Here is a 20496-nt window from a genome sequence, read left to right as displayed (position 1 = left end):
AATGGTTCACAAGAATCAATCAACCAGTTAAAGGGTTTGTTGAGTCATTTGGCCTACACCTTTAAACAGAACCTCGCTACTCAAAGGGAATCTTTGAAGAAGCTACCTTCTCTGCAGATGAATGTAAAATCACCTCATGTTTTCCATAAGAAGACCTCAATGTAAAACTTAAGTCAAGGCTACCATCGGGGGAAGAAATGCACCGGGAGGACCATGCAGCGAGTGTGATGTTCAGCACCAAGGTCAGCGACGTGGAAAACAGGGTCAAAGTAACGGTCCTAAAGCATGAAGAGCAGGCTACCCTCTAGTGTAATCTGACTGTATTTCATATGAAGGCTACAACACGTTTTCATTTCTGAATAGTTGGCAAATTATGATATTCCAGCACAGTGGAACATAAGCGGAACTACGTGTGCTTCATATAAAATGAGTGGAGTTGAGTCTGCCATAACTTAACTGTGAGGTTCATTGAAGTTGCAAACGATTTTTAAAGGTTATGAATGTGTGACGTCAAAAGCACACAGTGAAAGACATCTGCTCTAGTTGTGTGTCTCATTTGATCCCGGAAGAAGAAAAAAACTAAAGAACAACGCGTTTCTGCTATAAAGGAAGGAAACACTTGCGGTAATAGGCAGCTAATAGGCCCACGCTTATTCTTACCACTTTGTGGCTTCACACAATGGGGCTTGAGTATCTAACATTTGTTTGTAAGAAACAAAGCCTACATACATAGGTAATAATTTGGTAGGCTATAATATTCGATTTTTCTAGGTTACATGAAATTGCAGGAATAGCTATATGCCTATTTGTTGACGAACCCATAATTGGATTTTACTCACATTTTGCTTCAGTTTACACCGGCATTGACGTGGAATCCCCTTATATGGTGCTGCCTTGCCTATTGTTTCCGGTCGCGTGCGCTTCTCTCTTCCGCGCGCCATGTGTCTGCAGCACGTGTGGGTAATGACGACAGGGAAATGGGTTCAATACAGAGGTTAAAAGAGCACCGCGCCCGGGGCAATGGAGGCTCTTAAGAGGCAGGACTTGGGAAATGAATTTGGCTACATTTAGGCAGTAAAGCAGATTTAGCATAAAGTGGCATTAAGATGGCCATACATATTTTTTGTAGGTGAAACATCCCGCAAAGAACCAGTGTAGACGTTGAGGGCTGTTTTGATGTTTTAATGCTGCACGTCATCAGTATGGTTGTTGTGTCTGGGCCACACAAGGGAGTTAAAACATAGTCAGCTTTGTTTTGAGGCTTTCTCTATAGACTCTACATCAACTGCAAGGGCAGGTTGACAGTCAATTAAGTAGCCTACTCCGTTAGATAATTTGATGATTGAGGGATTAAAACTGTTACATGTAGTAGCCTAAAGGATGTGCATATCTTAAGCTGTACAGAGTGATGCTTGTTTCATTTTTATGAAGGCCTACTGTAAAGTGGACAAATGCAGGTGTTGCCAGTTACTTTCAGCAGATGCCAAAAGGTTGAGGCATGACACCAAACATAATCACAGGCTATGAGCGATTTCAGGGCTATGCAATCATATTAAGAGGCACGTATGCAGATTTTTGTTACAATCAAACTGAACAGCAAGTCATTTGTTAGACGTTCTCACTGGTTGTAACTGTGTTTAATCAGTTGAATTAACCCTTTCAGTGAAAACTCCATATTAATCTATAGTGGGAAGAAATAAATGTTTAAGCAATCCATATGATTAAAAATAAAGCTGCAGGGTGGCTGTAAGGCTGTTTTAAAGCCTCAAACGTTTGTTCATAAAGTTAGAGTGTAATTTAGAGTGGACTCTATGGGAAACAGAACAGTGAAAAAGATTGCAGGCCCTGACAAAAAGATTTTAGAGAAAACTGCAACGGATAGTGAACTTGGAGAGTTGAAGTTGTATAAATGAACAGCTTTATTGATTTCACAACTTTAAGTGGCACATTACAGTTACTACTTGATTGACTGTGCAGGGCTGGACAATATTAATGAAATTATTTAAAGTACCAAAAAATGATAGTTTGGCATTCTACAGACTTCAGCTGTCCAACATATTTGGTTGACAATGCACTTTAATTAATGCTTGATTAAAGGCTCTCATTTTATTTGTTTCAAGTGAAACAATGGCACAGAGGTTAATCTTCACAATCTCCAATGGATTATGTTTTTAAAAATCTAAACGAATTATTTTAGTCACATCTTTGATGCAAGGCATCTGAATTGTTTCATCCTCCATTTCTCCTCTAGACTATAGAAAACTTTTTTGTGTCTTTCAGCTCTAGTTTTTTGTTAACGAAACCAACAACAAAAAGATGTGTGCTGACAGACTTTGATCTGTTTGTTATGTGTGTGTGCTCCATACAAATGGGAATCTATTCTGTGCTTTTTGGTATGCAGGCTACCTGCATATCCATGAAGCACATCCCCATTTTTTTATCTGTCAGTAGCTACATGACAAGAGGTCAGCCCCTCAAGATCAAATATTTTTCTTATTAAATGACGGATTTATTAGACAAATAAGTTGTTCGTCTGACTCTGAACCCTCTGTGATTGAAATATACCCCTGTGTCAACAGCATCGCCTCTCAAACCGGGTCCCGAGCGATGGAGGACTGCCACTGCGGATTACTGAGCAAATATAAGCGGGAAATGAGAGCAGATTTGGGGGATCTACCCATCCACATCCCCGTTTTGACATTTCCGTCCAAAGGCCAACCTTCCTGCGCATTGTTAGATCAAGGAAGCCCTCGATGGGAGCTTTTGTTTTAAGATACAGCAGAAGTAGAGCAATGTCTGAAACAAGGAAAAGAACAAGACATAAGCCAATTCAACAAAACGGAACCAACGCAGTAGCCTATGTGTGCGCTCTCCATTTATTTTTACTTTAGCTAGTAGTCTTGTAATTATAATGATCTAATCCATCTTAACCTGGGTGCCTAACAGCTGCGATTAGGGTAGGTCCACTCCCTTCCGCTCAGAGCTATAGTAAAAAGTCATGCGCTCGTAAATCTGAGTGCCTGCGTTACCATAACGTGTGGTGAAATCATTATTTGGCGACGTGGTGTCAGAGAGTCTCTCATCTCGTCTGTCAGGAATCCAATTTCCTTTTATTTACATCCACGGTATAGATTAATTACTCCCCTGACTAGTAGCCTGAAGGAATTAAGTTATGAGATCCTTTGGTAGGCTCCATGATTAATACATCGCGGCCTACAGCCTATATGCAAGAATACGAAAGAGGAAGAAAAGGATGTGATTAATGCAGAGATAGAATCGCAAACACTGTTACACAATAATAATAATAATTATAATATTGGGTGTGGTCACCTAAATTATCTGGACATGAATATATAGAGAAGGCCCTTACAGGTCCAAGCAAAAATGTTACCTATATGATCAGGCGATTCTGCGGCCCACTATTGATAGAGCTGTAAGGGTTATGATATCGGTGAAGTTACCGATGAAATACCCCCCCTGATTAATAGAGGACTCTGTCGTAGCGGACTGACATATGGTAGGCGAGGCAGCTGGGGAAGGTACCTCAGGCATCCCCTACAGCCATTAACATATTAGAGGCTATTGTGCTGGCAGACAGTCCGACTTCATCCAGAGCCCTTGTGCAGAGAGACAGCACCCCAGAGCTGTTTGATATAGGCTTTCAATAATGCATTACTCTTCAATCCGCCAGCGGAGCTGTTCGTGGTGCTGAAATTATTGCCATGTGGCACGTGTGGTGCCGCGAGTTCAGTGTGTTCAGTGCCAGCGGTGTTGTGTTACTCTCGGTAGGTTGTGTTAGTTAGGGAAACATTGAACTCAGATAGATAGATAGATAGATAGATAGATAGATATTAAGGCTACATACAGAAAATACATAAATACAGGTACACATGCCTGCTACATTAAGAAATGAACACTGATCAGATGCTGTGAAACGCGTCGAAAAGTCAGAATTTAATAAACTAAAGTTGATCAACTAAATCAAGAAACCTGCAATTACACCAATTACGCATAAACTCTCCAAGACAGTTTCTCCATATCCGTTTGTGCTGCGATAAAAATAAAATAGGATAAAATAGGATAAACGATGAAATATCTGGAGGAAATATTTTGTGTTTTCACGGTAGCGAGATTAAGTTTTTTGGAGGTAAATTTAAAAATATGTCCTGTTTTTTCGCTCTTTCCTTCTAGTAATCTTTACATTACAATTACAAACGTTTGGCATTATTTCTTACGAACTTTAAAGAATAAAGCGAGGCAGTTCAGTGTGGACTGGCAACATCACTAAGTATTGTAATGATCTACAACTTACCATGGAAAAAAATACTTTTGACAAACTGACATCTAAAGATGCTATCTGTGCCGATATATATATATATATATATAAAAAACAGCCTAACAATTAAGAAAGTGACTAAATCAAACTAACAATATTTTACTCACGTTAAGGAATCGCTCACACTTCTGTCCATGTAGCCAAAAGCCAAAGAAAAGCAATAAGGTGCAGCTTTATCTGCTGTTTAACAGCGGATTCCTCCATCCGCCTGCCTCCCCTGAAACCCGATAGCTGTCTGAAAATATTGCATTTTATATCAGCAACCCGCGATTAATATTGCATTACCTGCATTTAAAATTTTGTTTTATATATATGTATTCGTTGCATTCGTTGCATTCACATATATATATTTATATATATATGAATTCAACGAAAAGGGAAGCCAACCAAAAAAATTCAAAGTATAAAGTGAATAGAAATATATGAAGGAGGGTGGAGGGTCAAACAGTGGTCATTTTAAATAAATCAACTTTTCTTCTTCTTTTCTTTAATCTCTCTCTCTCTCTCTCTCTCTCTCTCTCTCTCTCTCTCTCTCTCTCTCTCTCTCTCTCTCTCTCTGGTGTCAGCTGCTGAGTTATTCTGACTGCTGTGAAACTTCATTAAATGTTGATTGTTAGGTCTGTTTCAACACCGCAAAAGGCGGCAACTTTATCCAGACATCCAAAGTTTCATTTCATTTTCATTTAAAAGCCTATTCCGTTGTAATTAAGCCCATTATGTGCGCAAACGTTCAAATATATGGGCAGCTAAAAACACAACATACCAATTAGGCCTACCTGTTTTAATCACTGTTCTAATTATAATAATTAGAACTGTTGTACCATTTAAAAATGTTATATTCCTTAAATTTGCTCAAACACTGATTGTTAGTCTATCAGGTAGGTGGCTATTATTATTATTATTTTATGTTAGAAATTTAGTTTCACATTGGCACACAAATGTATTAGGGAAAATAACTAGGCAAAACAAGAAATGTTCATTTTTAAAAGTGTTTTCGTCTAACTATCCTTTAAAATCCTTTGCATGATGGCTTCTTAACCTTAAATGAGACAAACTGTGAAGTCATCCAAGCATTATTTCGATTGATGAACGTTTTATCTCGATGGTACAAATGAAGGAGAAAACGGTAAAATTAAGCAATTTTAAATCATACCAAAACTGACATCTAAAATTAAATAACGTCGGAATTCAAGTTGTGGCCATAAAAACACTTTTAACCAATCAACCAAAATGTACATTAAAACCTCAATAATTATGTTTAGTGAGGGCCCAATCACAACCAGAAAAACATAGTTTTCTTTCTTCAATTTATTAGAAGATTGCTGGAACACACCTCCCTGTTGGATTTGGCTTACAGGATGAATAGTACCAAGGAAAGTAAGAGGACAACAGAGGAGAGTGGAGAAGTTGTGAGAGAGGGAAGGAGACAGTGGGACATTTTCCATGAACGCCGCAGATTTGTAAACATACTTGTGCACAAAGTAAAATATTACTTACACAACGTTTCCGTAACAATTAACACGACAAACAACGTGGTGATCTTAATGTGAAAACAGGCATTTAACAGTGACTTACACCATCCACAACATCAGGTCTACCAGTAGACAGCTCTACTGTACGCAGTGAGTTTTTTTTCCAATGCATAGTGTGTTTGCACTGCAAACTGAAACACTTGAAAGAAAACTTAGTTTTTTCTTTTTTCCATTTTGATCTCTCCTTGATGAAGCTGACAAGGCTTTCGTGCTCTCTGGATGTGTTTGAAACTTTTCCAAGTGATGCCAATGGTGTTGATAGACCCATAATTTATTTCCAAAATACAGGAGCTCAACTCTGATAGGTGACAAAGTGATGTCTGTATATACAAAATCATTTCGAAATAACCGATCTATAAACCTAAGGGGTCTTTTGTGCAAATTCAAAATAAATATATCTATAGATGTAACAGCCTATAGAGGCTAAATTACTGCCCGTGAATAAGGATTTCATGCAGGCCTACATTTTGTTCGTTAGCCATAAATGTTTGCAACTAAATTTGAGTTTATAGCAGCCTCCAAACTGAACTGATGAATAAATGAACAGATTCATGAATTATTCTACCAACAACGACAAAAATCAAACCAAAACACAGTTCAACAATCAATGAGGTAATTCGTAAATGGCTATAGTACTTCAAATAATAGGCCTATTTGGAGAAAATAACTCGCTATAGTATCAAGCAAATTACCTCTTTCCACGTGATTTAAAAGGCAATGTCGACGTCGCTAAACTTTTCCCTCGAAACAACTGAGCGAAATTTGTGTAATCTGTTATTTGCATACTTCACATTCACCGATAACGTGAAAATAAACAAGATATATGAAGCCTCATAATAAAATGGGTATCTAAAGCCCATTGTGCACCAACGTGTAAAATCGCTGGAGACAAAAGACTGAAAATGGTGTCTTAGTGTCCCTTGGTCCCCAAATTCAGTCACACAACTTTTTCTTTTCTTTTCCTCACCCATCAGTGAGTAGCTGAAAATTTCAATCTCTTCTGCTTCTGTCTTTGGTTACAAAACCACACTCGCACCACATTTTTTTTCAGGTCCAACTTTTCAGCAATAGCTGCTATTTTCTCGGACGACGGTCGAGGCTGTACGGCGAAGTAAGCCTCCAAAGACCTCTTTTCTGGGGCCGCTATCGAGGTCCTCTTGCGTTTCTTCTCCCCTCCGTTGTAAATGTCAGGTTTGCTCATTTTCTCCCTTTGGGCCCCCTCGGCCTCCTCCAGCCAGGCCTGAAGGATAGGTTTGAGCGCAATCATGTTGTTGTGGGAGAGAGTTAACGACTCGAATCGACAAATTGTACTTTGGCTCAGTGATCCCACGCCGGGGATTTTGAGATTAGCCAGAGCGCCGCCCACGTCCGCCTGGGTCACCCCAAGCTTGATCCTCCGCTGCTTGAAGCGCTCCGCAAAAGCCTCCAGCTCCCTTGGGTCTGTGTCCGAGTCATTGATGGAGGGGAGTCCGGTGTTAGTGAGACCTGGGCCGCCTTGACCCCCTCCGTGATGGCCCGGTAAGAGCCCGTGGTGGGTGAGAGGCGAGTTCATGCTCATAGCCTGGTGGGAGAGGTGACCCAAGCCGTGCATGTGAGAGTGCGGGTGGGAGGAGGTGGAGATGAGCCCTCCGCCGCCACCTCCGCCGCCCCCGCCACCTCCACCGCCGGTCCCGTCGTGCGCACTGGACATCAGGGCAAGGGACGGCGAGCTGAGGTGGTCCATGATGTCCGGGGGCTCCAGGTTCTGGTGATGGTGGTGGTGGTGATGATGGTGGTGGTGGGCCAGTGGGACAGTGGATGTCGACGAGCATGGCACTGGCACTGTGCTCATCGTGTGGTAGGTGGCGTCGGGCTTGAACGGGTGCGTCTTGCCCTGGGACACGGCGATGTCCACGGCCGCCAAAGCCTCAGCCCGGGCCAGCAGGGTCTCATCCAGGCTCGCAAATATGTTGTTCTGCAGCTGCAAGTGCGGAAATGAAAAGGGAGAGGAAGGCAGAATGAAGGGGTGGTAGATGGGCAAGAAAAGGGATGAGACACGGGGAAGAAAGGAAGACAGCAGAAAAAGAAAAAGACATAAATAAATATAGTCAGTCGGGACTTCAGGCGACACATAACACAGCCGGAGTATTCCTTCAGAAGCGGCACGTCATAAAAATTAATACAAAAACAGTAAAGAAGGCTTTGCAAAGTGAGCATGCTTTCAAAAAGAAGTCTCTTCGAGTGATTGCAGTGGAATACATGAAAAAAACATTAAGAGCGCGTCTTGGCTGAATGTGCCTCGGAGCAGCCCTTGTTATTACGCACAGACATAGTTCAGCGCTACAAGCAGCCTAGGCACGAAAAAACGACAAAGTCGAAGTTTTGGGGGGATCATTTACCTGTGGAGTTTGTAGGCAGGCTCTCCTTATAGCTTCTGAGCTGGAATGCAGGGTGGTGTACTTGTGCTCGGGTAAAGAGGGATGCATGGCGAAGTGCGGCTGTTTGCTGTTCATGGACATCATCTTGGCGAGGTTCTCCAATTAAAGTGCACGGGAAAAAGGGGGGGAAACGGCTACAAGAGCTGGAAAATAGTCATAGATACACAGTGGTCCTTTGCCTATCCAGTAATGATGCCGTGTAGTTCGCTGTGTAGTGCGCCGAGTGCAGCCTTGAGCCCGGAGATCACAGAGATGCCTGCAGTCTCTCAGACGCACTTATCTGTCTACGGTTTCCCACTGCTGGGGATGAGAGAGGCTCTTACACCTGAGCGCCTCAGATCTCGTCAAGCCCGTGCTCGGCTGCTCTCGCGAGACACAAACTGCCAGAACAGTGAACAGCCTGACAGATAAAAACTGCTCACAGGGCAGGCGGTAACATCTGGAGACTAGACGCGTTTTTAAGGGCTCACTCCACTCCATCCAGCTACGGAACTTCGCCGGTCCCAATGCCTTTAGGCCTTATTCTTTACTTAGAGGCAATAAAACCATTGACATAATGCTGTTTATTTTAGCAGCCATACACTTTAGACTGATCTTCCATCTGTTTGTTGTTTTTATATAGAATTATAGGGAAGTGTAAAAAAAAATATGGCTTAGCATATTTATTTAGCATAAATGATGTGATGTGTTTATAATTAAAAAAATTAACAGCCCACAAAAATGCATGACAGGAAAGCAATATTATACAGGCGGGTCAGTATGAAAAGTTGACATTTATATATTTATTGACTTTATCAGTTCACACCCATGCCACATGCTTAAATGTTTGGTTACACGGTTTGCCAGTAGGCTCTTGACCCACTGTCCCGCTTCTCATCTTAACCCTCGGAAGTAAAGAGACCGCCGCCTTATCATTGAAGCCCATCATCGCCAGATGAGCACTAAACAAATTGATTTAATACACCACCGTAACCTTGTAGTCTTTACCTAAATTAATTAATCCCAATGAATTAACACTTCATTTATTCAAACCACAACGGTTACCCAATTAAAATTGCATGCAGCAATTAGAGGTATGTGAAATATACATGATATCGTTAAATTTGCATAATAAATAAGGCACTTCCTGCTACAATGGAATTACTGTGCTTGTGTGGTCTCCAATGTGTGTCGTTATAGACTACAACATGCTTTTATCGGCATAACTAAGCTATGCCTTTTCGACTTTCAATGGCAGCAAATTAATAATTGTTACTGATATAATGCTAATCAGGAAAAGTAAGAACAAAACATTAATACCGTTCTACCTGAAATCACAATATGGAAAATTCAACACAAAATACTAGGCTTTGACAGCAGGTAAATCCTCAAGACAAGAGGTGACTTAAATCATATGATCAAATCACTGGAAAAGGATCATAGAAAATACAGAAAAACACAAGATTCATACATTGTTTTTTCATTGCTTTACTATTTTATTTCCTAACACACTCTTACATTGCAATGTTTTTTTCAAACTATGATTGGTTTTCATGCATGTTTGTCTTCGGTACTGAATGTCATAAAAATCATGTTTACTGAAATGACAAAAACATACAAGTAGGCTGAACGAATGTTTGACAAATTTGTGATGTACTACAGTGTAATAAACTCCACAGAAATGTTAGTCCCATTAGTAGTAGATAAGTAGACTACACAAAACAACAACTATCTGATAAACCTGTCATATTTCATTTTTACAATATCACAGACAAAATGACAATTTCAGACAATACGTTAGACCCGAGCATGTCATTCACAAATTTATTCTGAAGCAACATTGAGTTAATGTTTCCTGACCAAAAACACACCAGTGTGTCGTACAGTGAAAACACACAGGTTCAGTTTTTAAAACCTTCACATGAGCTTTGAAAGTTTTGTGGGACTGCTTGTGTTAAACGGACTGTGGGACTTCCTCTTTGTTGGCTGACTGACGTTCAGTGCGTGTCTGTCTCTTGTGTTCACAGATTTACCAGTGCAGCAGGAAGAAGAGGAGGCAGAAGGGTTTACATGACCATGATCACGGCTTGCTGGACTGAGAGAGCCAGAGGGCCCGGCCTTATTCTCTTCCAATGAATCAAACAACAAATCAAAAGACAGTTCATCGGTCTGAGAGGGCCCTGCATGCTCTGCACTGGCAGGGTCATGGGCACTGCTCCCCCTGTCTGACACCAGCGCAGCAGAACATTCCTGTGTAGAGCCTTTTGGAGCCTCTTTGTCATTCAAGATGCCACGTGGTGGGTGGCTCTTCTGGTCACACTGTATCACAGGTTTACAACCACGGCTTGACAAGACATCGGGGCAGGTTTGTGGTTCTGAGATGAGAGTGTTGTCCAAGTCTGTGTGAGGAGAGGAGGCCAGGGAGAGCTGTGACCCCCGGCTACTGGAACTCTCTCCGTCCAGCATCATGGAGTCCAACTCTGAGATTTTGTCCAGGTATGCTGCATCCATGGAGGCCTCGCTGGACATCTGGAAACCATCTGGCTCATCGTCTACAAGATCAGTGGATATGGCTCCTTTAACAGAGAGTTCTTTACAAGGGCCTGGACAAGACTGGTCATTAGATTTAGATCTCTGCCAACCATCCCAGACAGACTTTGAGGGTTCCATGTTAGTATCTGGAAGCAGACCTTTGGAGAATTTGTCAAGGCTGTTGAATTGGTTCTCCATGGTGCCGCTACTCTTGCCAGGAACAGGGAATTCTTCAAAATCAAGCTTCCTCAGATAAGACACAGGTTTAAATGCAACTTTCTTTTCACGTATGCCAGGGCTTCTCAGAGTTAGGGACCGGAAGGCAGAGGACGGAGTGGTGGGCAAAAGGTCAGAGCAAGTGCTTTCCAAGTCCTCGGTTTTATTGTCTTCTGTCAGACTCTTATTAAACTCTTTCTTATCTGCAGATGGCATGAAAATCAAACTGTGATTTCGAGAAAATGTTCGACATTCTGCCTCCGGATTGCTGCAGATCGACTCCCTCTCATTGTCACTCAAGCTTCTCATCATCATGTTGATTTTCTGCTGCTGTGTGAAAGCTTCTGACCCAGCCTTGCCACATGCTTCCTGCACCTCAAGCGGTCTCTTTTCAGACGTACTGACCCGAGACTCCAGGTCTTCAATGTACTGGTCACTGCGATCCAGAGCCCTCTTCAAGTGGTCCACGTCACGCTCATACTGCTGGATTTTAGCTTCCAGTGCTGCCACTGTGTAACGCCCAAACCTGGGGACAGATCATTTTGTGTCTTTAAACTGGTCAAGGATCATCATGACAGAGAGGCCAAGTAACATTTAGCTGAGTGTCATGCGTGTGACTAACCAAATGTATCTTAATGCAAAACAGCTCATTTGAAAATAAAAATAATATAAAATAAATGAAACTGGTCTTAACTTTGTCTTTTGAAAAATACATTTCTAATGTGATCTGTGTGTTGTTGACTTGACAGATCACAATCAAATCATTCAGTAATAATTAACCTAAGCAGCAAGTCACTGCCTCTAATTTCAGACATTTTCATTAGAAAAACACCGAATTGAATTAGTTCATTATTCCCAATCCCTAAAATGTGCATCTACAGCCATTTGTAACAAATAATGTTGTCTGTACAGTTACCCATGACATTGACTTATGCTATGTTCACACTAGAGGCCTCAATGCTTAATTTCCGATTTATTGCCGAGATCCAATTTTTTTGATTGACATTATTATTTTTTTTAATGTGCCCCATCTAAGACTCCAGTGTGAACTGGCAATGGCCTGAAAGTGACCCGCATGCGCAAAAGAATAATATGACGTCATACGCAGCACACTTTCGTATGGAAGAAAAGATAAAAGGCAACAGAGGTTTGCTCATACTTGTTAACCCTCCTGATTTTTCATTGCCCTTTCCTGTTTTTGTCCCCCGTGGTCACAATTCTCTACATTAATGAAAAATGTTCTTTTCATTGAATTCATTACAGTTTCTGGCAACTGCACAGCGCATATAAGCCCTATAACTCTCTCTGTTTCCGCCCGTACAAGTGGCGCAAAATTGTGATGCACAAAGTCTGATATGACCATCCACACTGAGGTCGCATTTTAAAAACCTGTGTCTGACTTGGACCACACATTAAAGTGGAATCCATGTGACTGTGGCTGATCACACTGTTCAAATCAGATCTGAGTCAAAGATCCAAAAAAAAAAAAAAAGACAAAAAGAAAAAACGATTTGGGTCACTGTGGCCTGCAGTCTAAAAGCAGCATTAGAAACATGCACCAAATGCTAAGTGCATGTAGACAAAGTAAAAGAAAGAATTAAAATAACTTATGCATCATTAAAACAAGAAAGATCCTTACTTCTGAGGAGATCTGCTCACCACCTCTGCCTTCAATCTCATATTCTCTTGCACAAGGTCAACATTTTGAGATCGTAATACCTTATTTGCCTGAGGATACAAATTTGCAGTACGTTACACGTTATTCCACAGAGGTAGCAAATTAACAGTATTTATGCCACACAGACCGAAGCATTAAGTACGCATATAATGAATCAGTGGTTCTACTGAAAGATGGTAAATAAACAACAGTGTCAGAATGTTTACCCTTTTGCTTAGAATGACAAGTATGTAATAATCACATTTATTCTATTCTCAATATTTGCAATTATTTTACCTGAATAAAATTACAGAATATAGACATCATCATTGAAATGTTTTTTTTTTTTTCTTGAGCAAGACACTAGCTCCACACACATTGCTTTGTACCTTACAATACCTGCACCTTTGGGCATACCTCCTTAAGCTTGTCCATGTCCTGCTTTACTTTATTGCAAACATCCGTGGCAGCTCGCAGCTTGTTTGTCCATTCTTCCAGGACATAGGGGTCGACTTTTTTGTCGCCTGTTTGCACCGTATTAATGCTGCAGGGATCCAAAGCAGTCTTCAGTTGTGACTCCAGACTTAGATTTTTCATTTTCAGCTCCTCGTTTTCTCTGATGAGCCCTTCAATTTCCTCCTGTTAGAGAGAAATAATGTGAAAACAGGGTTTAACTATAACCACATTAACATGTCATCTTGATACTTACATACAAGTTAGCACGGCTAGTATAAAAACTTTTTTCCTGGATACTGTTGTAATCTCAAACAATAATTGCTTTCACAGAATATATACAGCCATATTATGTTGAGCAATTTACACTTTGTCTGCTGCAAACAAATAATGAGTAACAATAAACTGCTCTACCACATATTCTGAGTGTACCATTCAAGAAAATCTGGCAATTGAAACTTGATACCAGATAGCTTCTGCTTACATTTTTGTGGCGATAAACCTCTTGATGAACCTGTTTAAGAGCATCAACCTGCTTGTTATTGCTGTGAAAACATATGAAAATACATGGCATGACGCACCCGTACCTCATACTCCCGTAAAAGCAGTTCTCCTCTGGTTTTTCTGAGACATTTCCTCACAGAAGGGCTATCACTGTGATCACTCTCATTTGTGCCTCCTATAGGAAAAATACAAGTACAGTAACAGATAAAAAGAAAAAAAACATTAAAGTAATGTCCCAATTCACTCAGCTTTGATGGAGGCTCTATAACGCATGAGTTACATTACCACAGAGCTGCTACCCAAAAACAAGTAAAGCGTTTAACTATGAAAAGCGGAAGTGCTGCCTTTTAAATTGAGTTAACGGTTATCTCAGCCTCCCAAGCCCAACTGCAGAGAAATGTGGTAGATTCTGTCTTGAAAACAAAGTTCTTAAGCCCGATCCTTGTAGCATTCACTTCACTTCATTTCATTTTTTAGGAAATATGCTTGCTGGCTGTCTAACCCAGAGTTGGACAAGAGGATTAACATCTTAAAAACCTCATCCCTGTTTAGCACAGAATTTGGTCCTGGACATGTTTATCCAACTTTAGCACAAAAACTAAAAGCAGATAAAAACAGGTCTTGTTTTCATGTAGCATCTTGTTTGCAAACAACAATACACCCATGAGTCACCTTGGTTTTTTTCAGATGGGAAAATGTGCAAAGAGAACAGGACTTTTGAGGTGCTGTTTGCAGTCACTGAGCCCGGCTGATCAGAATTTGAGTTGTATTCACACACTGGGATCAAAAGGTATTTTATACTAGCACTTAGAGTGTTAAGTGTTATATTAATCCCATTAGATAAACAGATGCATTACAGCAGTGTTTCCCGACCCTCTCCTGGAGTACCCCTTGTCCTGCATGTTTTAGATCTCTCCCTGCTCCCACACAGCTGATTTCAGCAGCTTCAGCAGTTCATAACGAGTTGATCATTTGAATCAGCTGTGTGGGAACAGGGAGAGATCTAAAACATGCAGGACAAGGGGTAATCCAGGAGAGGGTCGGGAAACACTGCATTACAGCATGTGAAAGTTCAGGCGGCACAGAAGCAGGAACAACAGTAATAAATGCTCTGCTAGTGGATGACGCACACTAGCTGGCTGGCTGAACTACATGTCAGTATAGACTGCAGTGAGATCCAAAATTATCAGACCAGCATAAAAAACAAGGGAGAAAGGAAACCATGGATCTGTGTGATTAAGACTCATTTTCATAAAACAATACATGCAGGAACAAAAAAATAACAGCATGTAAACAAATTCCCAACATCACTTGCTAACCTCCTCCTGTCTGTCATTTTGAATGACTTATTTCTTCATGTCCCAACAGTGATGGTACATAAAAGTTGAAATTATCTTCTTTTCCAAAAAATTCGCAAATGAAACTTTGGTTGAACCTGGCTGTCACACCTCAAAGTCAATGTTTACACAGCCTATTGACTGGTTTGGTGGAACAAGCAAAGTTAGTAATGTTATGTAATTTAATCTGACTGTAGTGATACAGTCCACTGTTTCCCATGAAGCTGAGGAAATCATTGTCCAACTCGCTGTCAAATGGGTAAATAGCAAACTGTTTATTTCACTCATAATTCAATAACTGAGTATTGATTGGGCTATTGATAAGACAAACATTGCAACTGCCTAACAGTGACTGCAACCATAACAACATGTGTGGGTTAATATGATGCCATGATGACTCAACAGTGCGAGGCTGCATGCAGGTGAGGCTTCACAGTTTGTCTCTTGTTTGCTTTGTGACTGTTTTCTCTTGTTTGTACGGAGCTACTCACCGATGATTTCTCTGCAGGGGTTGTCTGCTGTGATGGGGACTCTGCAGGTGGGACACTGGCTAGCTTTCTTCAACCACGTATCCATGCAAGACGAACAGAACACGTGGTGGTTGCCACAAATGACCGGCTGCCTGACCTGCACGGAGAGAAACACCAGCGGATTAGTAGTTCATTTTGCCAATAAGGCACACTAATGCCAGGAAAGACTATACTAACTGTAAATTACGGCTGCGTGAACTTAGTGTTACGTTAACGTGAAACGTAACAACAAGGTTACTAGGCAGCAGTTTATCATATTTGTTTAACGGCTGATGATATCAAAAAGAGAGTCTTAGTTTACCTTTCCGAGACATATCTGGCACGAAATCGGCAAAGTCAGAGAAAGGGTGGATGTCTGAAAGTTAAGAGCCATGCTTTGAAAGAATCCAGAGCTCACACACACACAAAACACACATCCCCCTGAGGAGATACAAATTTCCCACCAGGACCCGCTCCGCTGCGCGCTCAGTCTCAGAACTACGGAAAGCCAAAAAGGTCTAGAAGGTTCTGCATTCGCAAACGTTTAAAACAGTGGCAGTGTACTTATTACTCTCAGGGGTTGGAACCGGGTGGAATGTAACACATATTAACATACTATGTAACATACATAGTACATTTGCTCAAGTAGCCTTCTTCTACTTTACCTGAGTTCCACTTTATGCTACTTTATACTTCTAATCCACAGTTATTGGGAGGCAAATATTGTACTTTTAATGCCACTACATAACTGACAGCAGTTAGGCTACTACTTTGCAGATTCACATTAATCTGAAATATATAATCACCTAATAAATTAAGATTTATTATCAGAGATACTAATAAGTAGTTAAAATTAACTTTAAATTTTACCAGCTGCTACATTAATGATGTGTACATAGCCTAGCATCAATAAATATAATCCAACAGGCTAATATTGACATTTGAAATTGGCCATTCCACATAATTATAATGTTTACTTTTAGTTTTGATGCTAATATTTCTGTACTTCTGTACCGTAACAGTATTTCTACACTGCGGTTATTGCTTTAATTAGGCTACGTAAAAGATCGGAATACTTATTCCACCACTGGTTAATGTTACTTAAACCTGTCGATTCAAACTGTTCACCATGAAAAGGGTTGAGTACACAGACACTCTCTTATGGGTATTAGCAAAAGATACCACCAATTTGTGCCATTGATAGAGGCAAAAAACTGTTGTTGCTGTCTTAGCAAAATATAGGCTAGCCTAAACATTTGACCGACATGGAGCAACATTAGCATTCATTTGGACTGGGATGTGTGGCCACCTATGAATGTAAGTCCAATTTTATTGTCGTTTTAGCTTTGTTTTGATCTCCACCATCTCCTGACAATATTTGTCTCTGTAACGTGTAAAATGTCCAGCTATCTCCACCAGCTAATTAACTTTGTTTGCTTTGTAGTGCTGATTAGCATACATCAGGTTGATTAAAGCTCTTTTAGCTAACATTTAATGTGTTGTGCATTAGTGTTTTCTTTGAGAAGAAATAACAAAACAATTAACTAGAAATGTGTATGATTAACATGATAGTAAATGTAATTTTAACAGTACGTTCATAGGTCTTAGGCAGGGACTTAAATTAGTACCAACCACCTGCCAAAGACAGGGTAAATATTGTCTGTGGCAGGCAAACATTTTAAGTCAACAATATTCCATATTTCTACTGTCTAACTTACCACTGACTCAGTGTTTGAAATTCTAAAGCATTGTACAGAGTTTTCAGAAGTGGCTGACAAAAACATTGAGTGGCTGATCGAAATGTTCAGTGGCCTGCCACTATGGCAGGTGAGTAAAAAACATAATTTCAGACCCTGTCTTAGGTGAGAATAGATCGAAGTTGGGGAATTGGTTTTACCTTTTCAAGTCTGCAGTACAGTTTGTCACCAGTGAATTTTGTTTACCCATGGTCTAAATAGTCCACCATGAAGTTTTACTTTCTATTTTATCCGGTGTTTTTGTATTTTCAGTATTGAGCACTGGCATAGAAGTTCGAAATTTAAATTGACCTTCTGCAACTGATTTAACTTGCATGTTCCAACACTTTCAAATAGCTAATATGAACAGCAAGTTACTGTCCAAAGGCGAGGAGGCTGTTTTATGGACCACTTGATGTAACATTGACTATACCAAGCGCAGCAAAGATGGACAATTTACAGATTTGATATTAGTGAACATTAAAGGTAGACTTTACGCTGAAAGTTGTACATCATACATTTTCTAACACACTGACAACCATGCAAATGGAGAACACAAACTACAACATTTTGCAGAGCAAAAGTCAACTCATGGATTTGATGGACAAGGCAGCTGTATTACCCATAATAATCTAGGTAGCTACAAGTCATCCAGAGGGATGCTGAAATTGGGGTGTGATTTGCATGTCAGAAATTATACTGGCAAATAAATGTGGGGAAAATAAATTAATTAATATTAAACTTGCAGATATAGAGCAGAATGCAGATGCTTTGTATTTGGGTTAAAATTAGCTTGTAAACAAATATAGCTGCTACTCCTCCGTATTATTTACACAGTGAAGTTCTGGCAAAGCTTAAATCAGACAAGGACTTACTGAGTAGGTAAACTAGGTTGCTGTAGGTCAATGTGCTCCCAATAACAACTAACAAAGTACATTCTTAACATGTTTAGCTTTGGTTTTTCATATTTATTGTTTTGATTGTATTCTTAGAATGATATATCACCATATGTTTTATTGCAATATCAAATAGAAAAACCTAGAAATGACTGCAAAAATGACAATTCCTTACTCAGATGCCACAAATAGCACATTTATTCATGAAAAACCTGCCCGTAATGATGATTATAATGTAATCTTTTGCAAGCCTTCATCTCAATTAAATGATCTAATTTATAACGATACAGAGTGAACTAATATTAGCATAATATCCACTACAAATATTTCAAATTACATCCACCACAGTTTAGCCCTCCAGAGCCATTACTCATATCTAAACCAACATGTCCTGTGCTTCACTGTATCTCAAACGAGGACATCTTCTCAGGATCTAATATGATTAGAATTGACTGAATGCAGAAGGAGCTTGTACACTGATCCCAGTTTGAAAACATCTCCAGTACTTGTTTGGTTGTTTTCAACAGAATATTAAATGGATCACAGGCCAACACTCATTTTTCAGAGGACCATTGGTTTTAAGAGAACGTTTGAAGTAAATGCACACGATTAAAATGGATAAGTTAAATAAAGTTGGTTAAATGTAGTATTAATTTGCATAATTATTATATATGATGTTACTTTTTACTATCACTGTATAGTGATAATTTATTAATTATATAATAATAATAATAAAAATAATCTTTATTTGTAGAGCACTTTTCAAAAACAAGTTACAAAGTGCTTTAACAAGTGTAAAGACAATAATACCCAATATACAAAGTTCTGAAACAGCCAGTATATACAAACATGGAAATATTCGTTTTTTGTAGTAACCCTTTTTGATTGAACTAAAAAAAAAATCGGTGTGGATATGTTTGCAGTACCAGCTTTCATGTAAGCCCAAATTCGTCACAAATGACTTCAAAGAGCACCTGGCATGCAAATGCTGTGAGAGAAACTTTCAAGTGTGCCATAGTAAACCTGCAAATTGTAAATGAAGTGGTTCATGACTTTGTTACTGGAAAACTCACTCTAAAAAAAACAATAACTGACTGAAATGAAAGATATATCCATTTTTTCCGACAAGTTGCATTGCCCCCTGTAAGACTGCATTGCTTTACATCAGGCCAGTCATTAATTGGTGACAGTCAATTAATCACAGATGGTACAGACGGCTGCATCTATTGATCTTGTCCGGGTACTTATTTTTCATCCCTAAATGACACCGATTGCCAGATTTGACCAGCATGTGTAATGGACAGTGAAGAGCCAATGACCCGAGTGTCAGTCTTACCACTGGTCCGGATCAGGATCCCCTCCCCCATCTCTGGCAAATAGCATCTTTACCATTTAGCTTGGAAAGGTTTAGACTGCCCTAAGAGCACAGCAGCGAAACAGTGCGCTCTGGTGCTCAGATGACCTTTTCTGTTTAAGGCTTAATCTCTGACAAATGCTTGCCTTAATTAGCCTGATACCCCCTGCCTGGACAGCCACCCCCACCCCCACCCCTCAGCCTCTCTCTATCTGTCTGTCTCCATTCCTCTCTTTCTACTTTTCTTAGTCTTCACCAGTGTGGTTTTTGGAAATTCTCACACATCAGTGTGACATTGATATGTATGAAATGACAGCCAGGTAGCCAAAGGTGGAGCAAAATATGGAAAATCTGTTTGAAGGATTGCCTTTTAAAGATATGATAAGACAAATAGGGTGTTCAAAACATACAATATACTGTGCAAATAGAAGCGTTTTAGCATTGTGCCTAACAAGTTCCCATATAGTGGAATTACAGTGTATTAATCATAGAGGCAACTACAGTCTGGTTTAGAGAAGGTGATGTTTGAAACACACAGTGTAAAATATTTAGACATAGTCACCTATTTTCTATGCTAACGCATAAATAATGAATATCCAATTGTGTATTTGAAATGTGACAAAAGAGAACAAAACACAGAGAAAAGAGGCAATGTTGGGGAGAGAGTATAAGAGTAAAAAGATTAGCCAGTGCACTTTAGGAGCTTTAAGACAACATGCAACGGCAACCTGCAGGCCTCATCTATTGATTAGCCACTATAAGAGACAGTAGAGTCTGTGTGCGCCAGTGTTTGTGTGCCAATTCAAGACTATGCTTCATACGACTGTATGACTTGAAAAATACCTTTAAGTAATTGAAATTTCATCGTAACAGCTTAATGGAGAAATTGTGCAAAATTTGAAAATATAAATATATAAACATCAAGAAGCAAATTGAGCAAATGTTGCTGATGACTTTCCAACACTGCTGAAATTAAATCCTCTCAAAGCCTCAGTTTTATCCAGAGACTGCAGCAGATCAGACCCCCCCCCCCCCCCC

The 20496-nt window shown here is 40.0% G+C and overlaps 2 protein-coding genes across 3 annotated transcripts; both read right to left on the bottom strand.

The window, feature by feature from the left end:
• Positions 1-6715: 6715 nt before the first annotated feature.
• Positions 6716-8369, bottom strand: pou4f1 (POU class 4 homeobox 1). The gene is made up of 2 exons (XM_046033037.1): positions 8247-8369; positions 6716-7828 (listed from the first exon to the last, which is right to left on the bottom strand). Exons 1-2 carry the CDS (start codon positions 8367-8369, stop codon positions 6839-6841), a joined length of 1113 nt encoding a protein of 370 aa, XP_045888993.1. The 3' UTR covers positions 6716-6838.
• Positions 8370-10074: 1705 nt separating this feature from the next.
• On the bottom strand, positions 10075-15981 carry obi1 (ORC ubiquitin ligase 1). Of its 2 annotated transcripts, XM_046033090.1 has the most exons (6): positions 15795-15981; positions 15455-15590; positions 13710-13801; positions 13087-13308; positions 12652-12740; positions 10075-11538 (listed from the first exon to the last, which is right to left on the bottom strand). In XM_046033090.1, the coding sequence occupies exons 1-6, from the start codon at positions 15864-15866 to the stop codon at positions 10182-10184; spliced, it is 1968 nt and encodes a 655-aa protein (XP_045889046.1). In that variant the 5' UTR covers positions 15867-15981; the 3' UTR covers positions 10075-10181. The 2 variants fall into 2 exon arrangements, with proteins under 2 accessions (XP_045889046.1, XP_045889047.1); XM_046033091.1 differs by lacking the exons at positions 15455-15590; positions 15795-15981 and adding an exon at positions 14299-14504.
• Positions 15982-20496: the final 4515 nt, after the last annotated feature.

Source organism: Micropterus dolomieu, linkage group LG20, assembly GCF_021292245.1.
Source record: "Micropterus dolomieu isolate WLL.071019.BEF.003 ecotype Adirondacks linkage group LG20, ASM2129224v1, whole genome shotgun sequence".
In the NCBI taxonomy this organism is placed as follows: Eukaryota; Metazoa; Chordata; class Actinopteri; order Centrarchiformes; family Centrarchidae; genus Micropterus; species Micropterus dolomieu.
The sequence above is the reverse complement of the archived record's forward strand: the minus strand, read 5'-3'. Positions and strand labels throughout refer to the sequence as shown.

Excerpts from the sequence above, each read along its gene's own strand:
- pou4f1 (XM_046033037.1), bottom strand. The coding sequence starts at position 8,369 with ATGATGTCCATGAACAGCAAACAGCCGCACTTCGCCATGCATCCCTCT. Across the intron at positions 7,829-8,246 it reads CCTGCCTACAAACTCCACAG|CTGCAGAACAACATATTTGC; the intron begins GTAAATGATCCC and ends CCGCACTTGCAG.
- obi1 (XM_046033090.1), bottom strand. The coding sequence starts at position 15,866 with ATGGCTCTTAACTTTCAGACATCCACCCTTTCTCTGACTTTGCCGATT. Across the intron at positions 15,591-15,794 it reads GCCAGATATGTCTCGGAAAG|GTCAGGCAGCCGGTCATTTG; the intron begins GTAAACTAAGAC and ends CTCTCCGTGCAG. Across the intron at positions 11,539-12,651 it reads GTGAGCAGATCTCCTCAGAA|GTTTGGGCGTTACACAGTGG; the intron begins GTAAGGATCTTT and ends ATCTGTCCCCAG.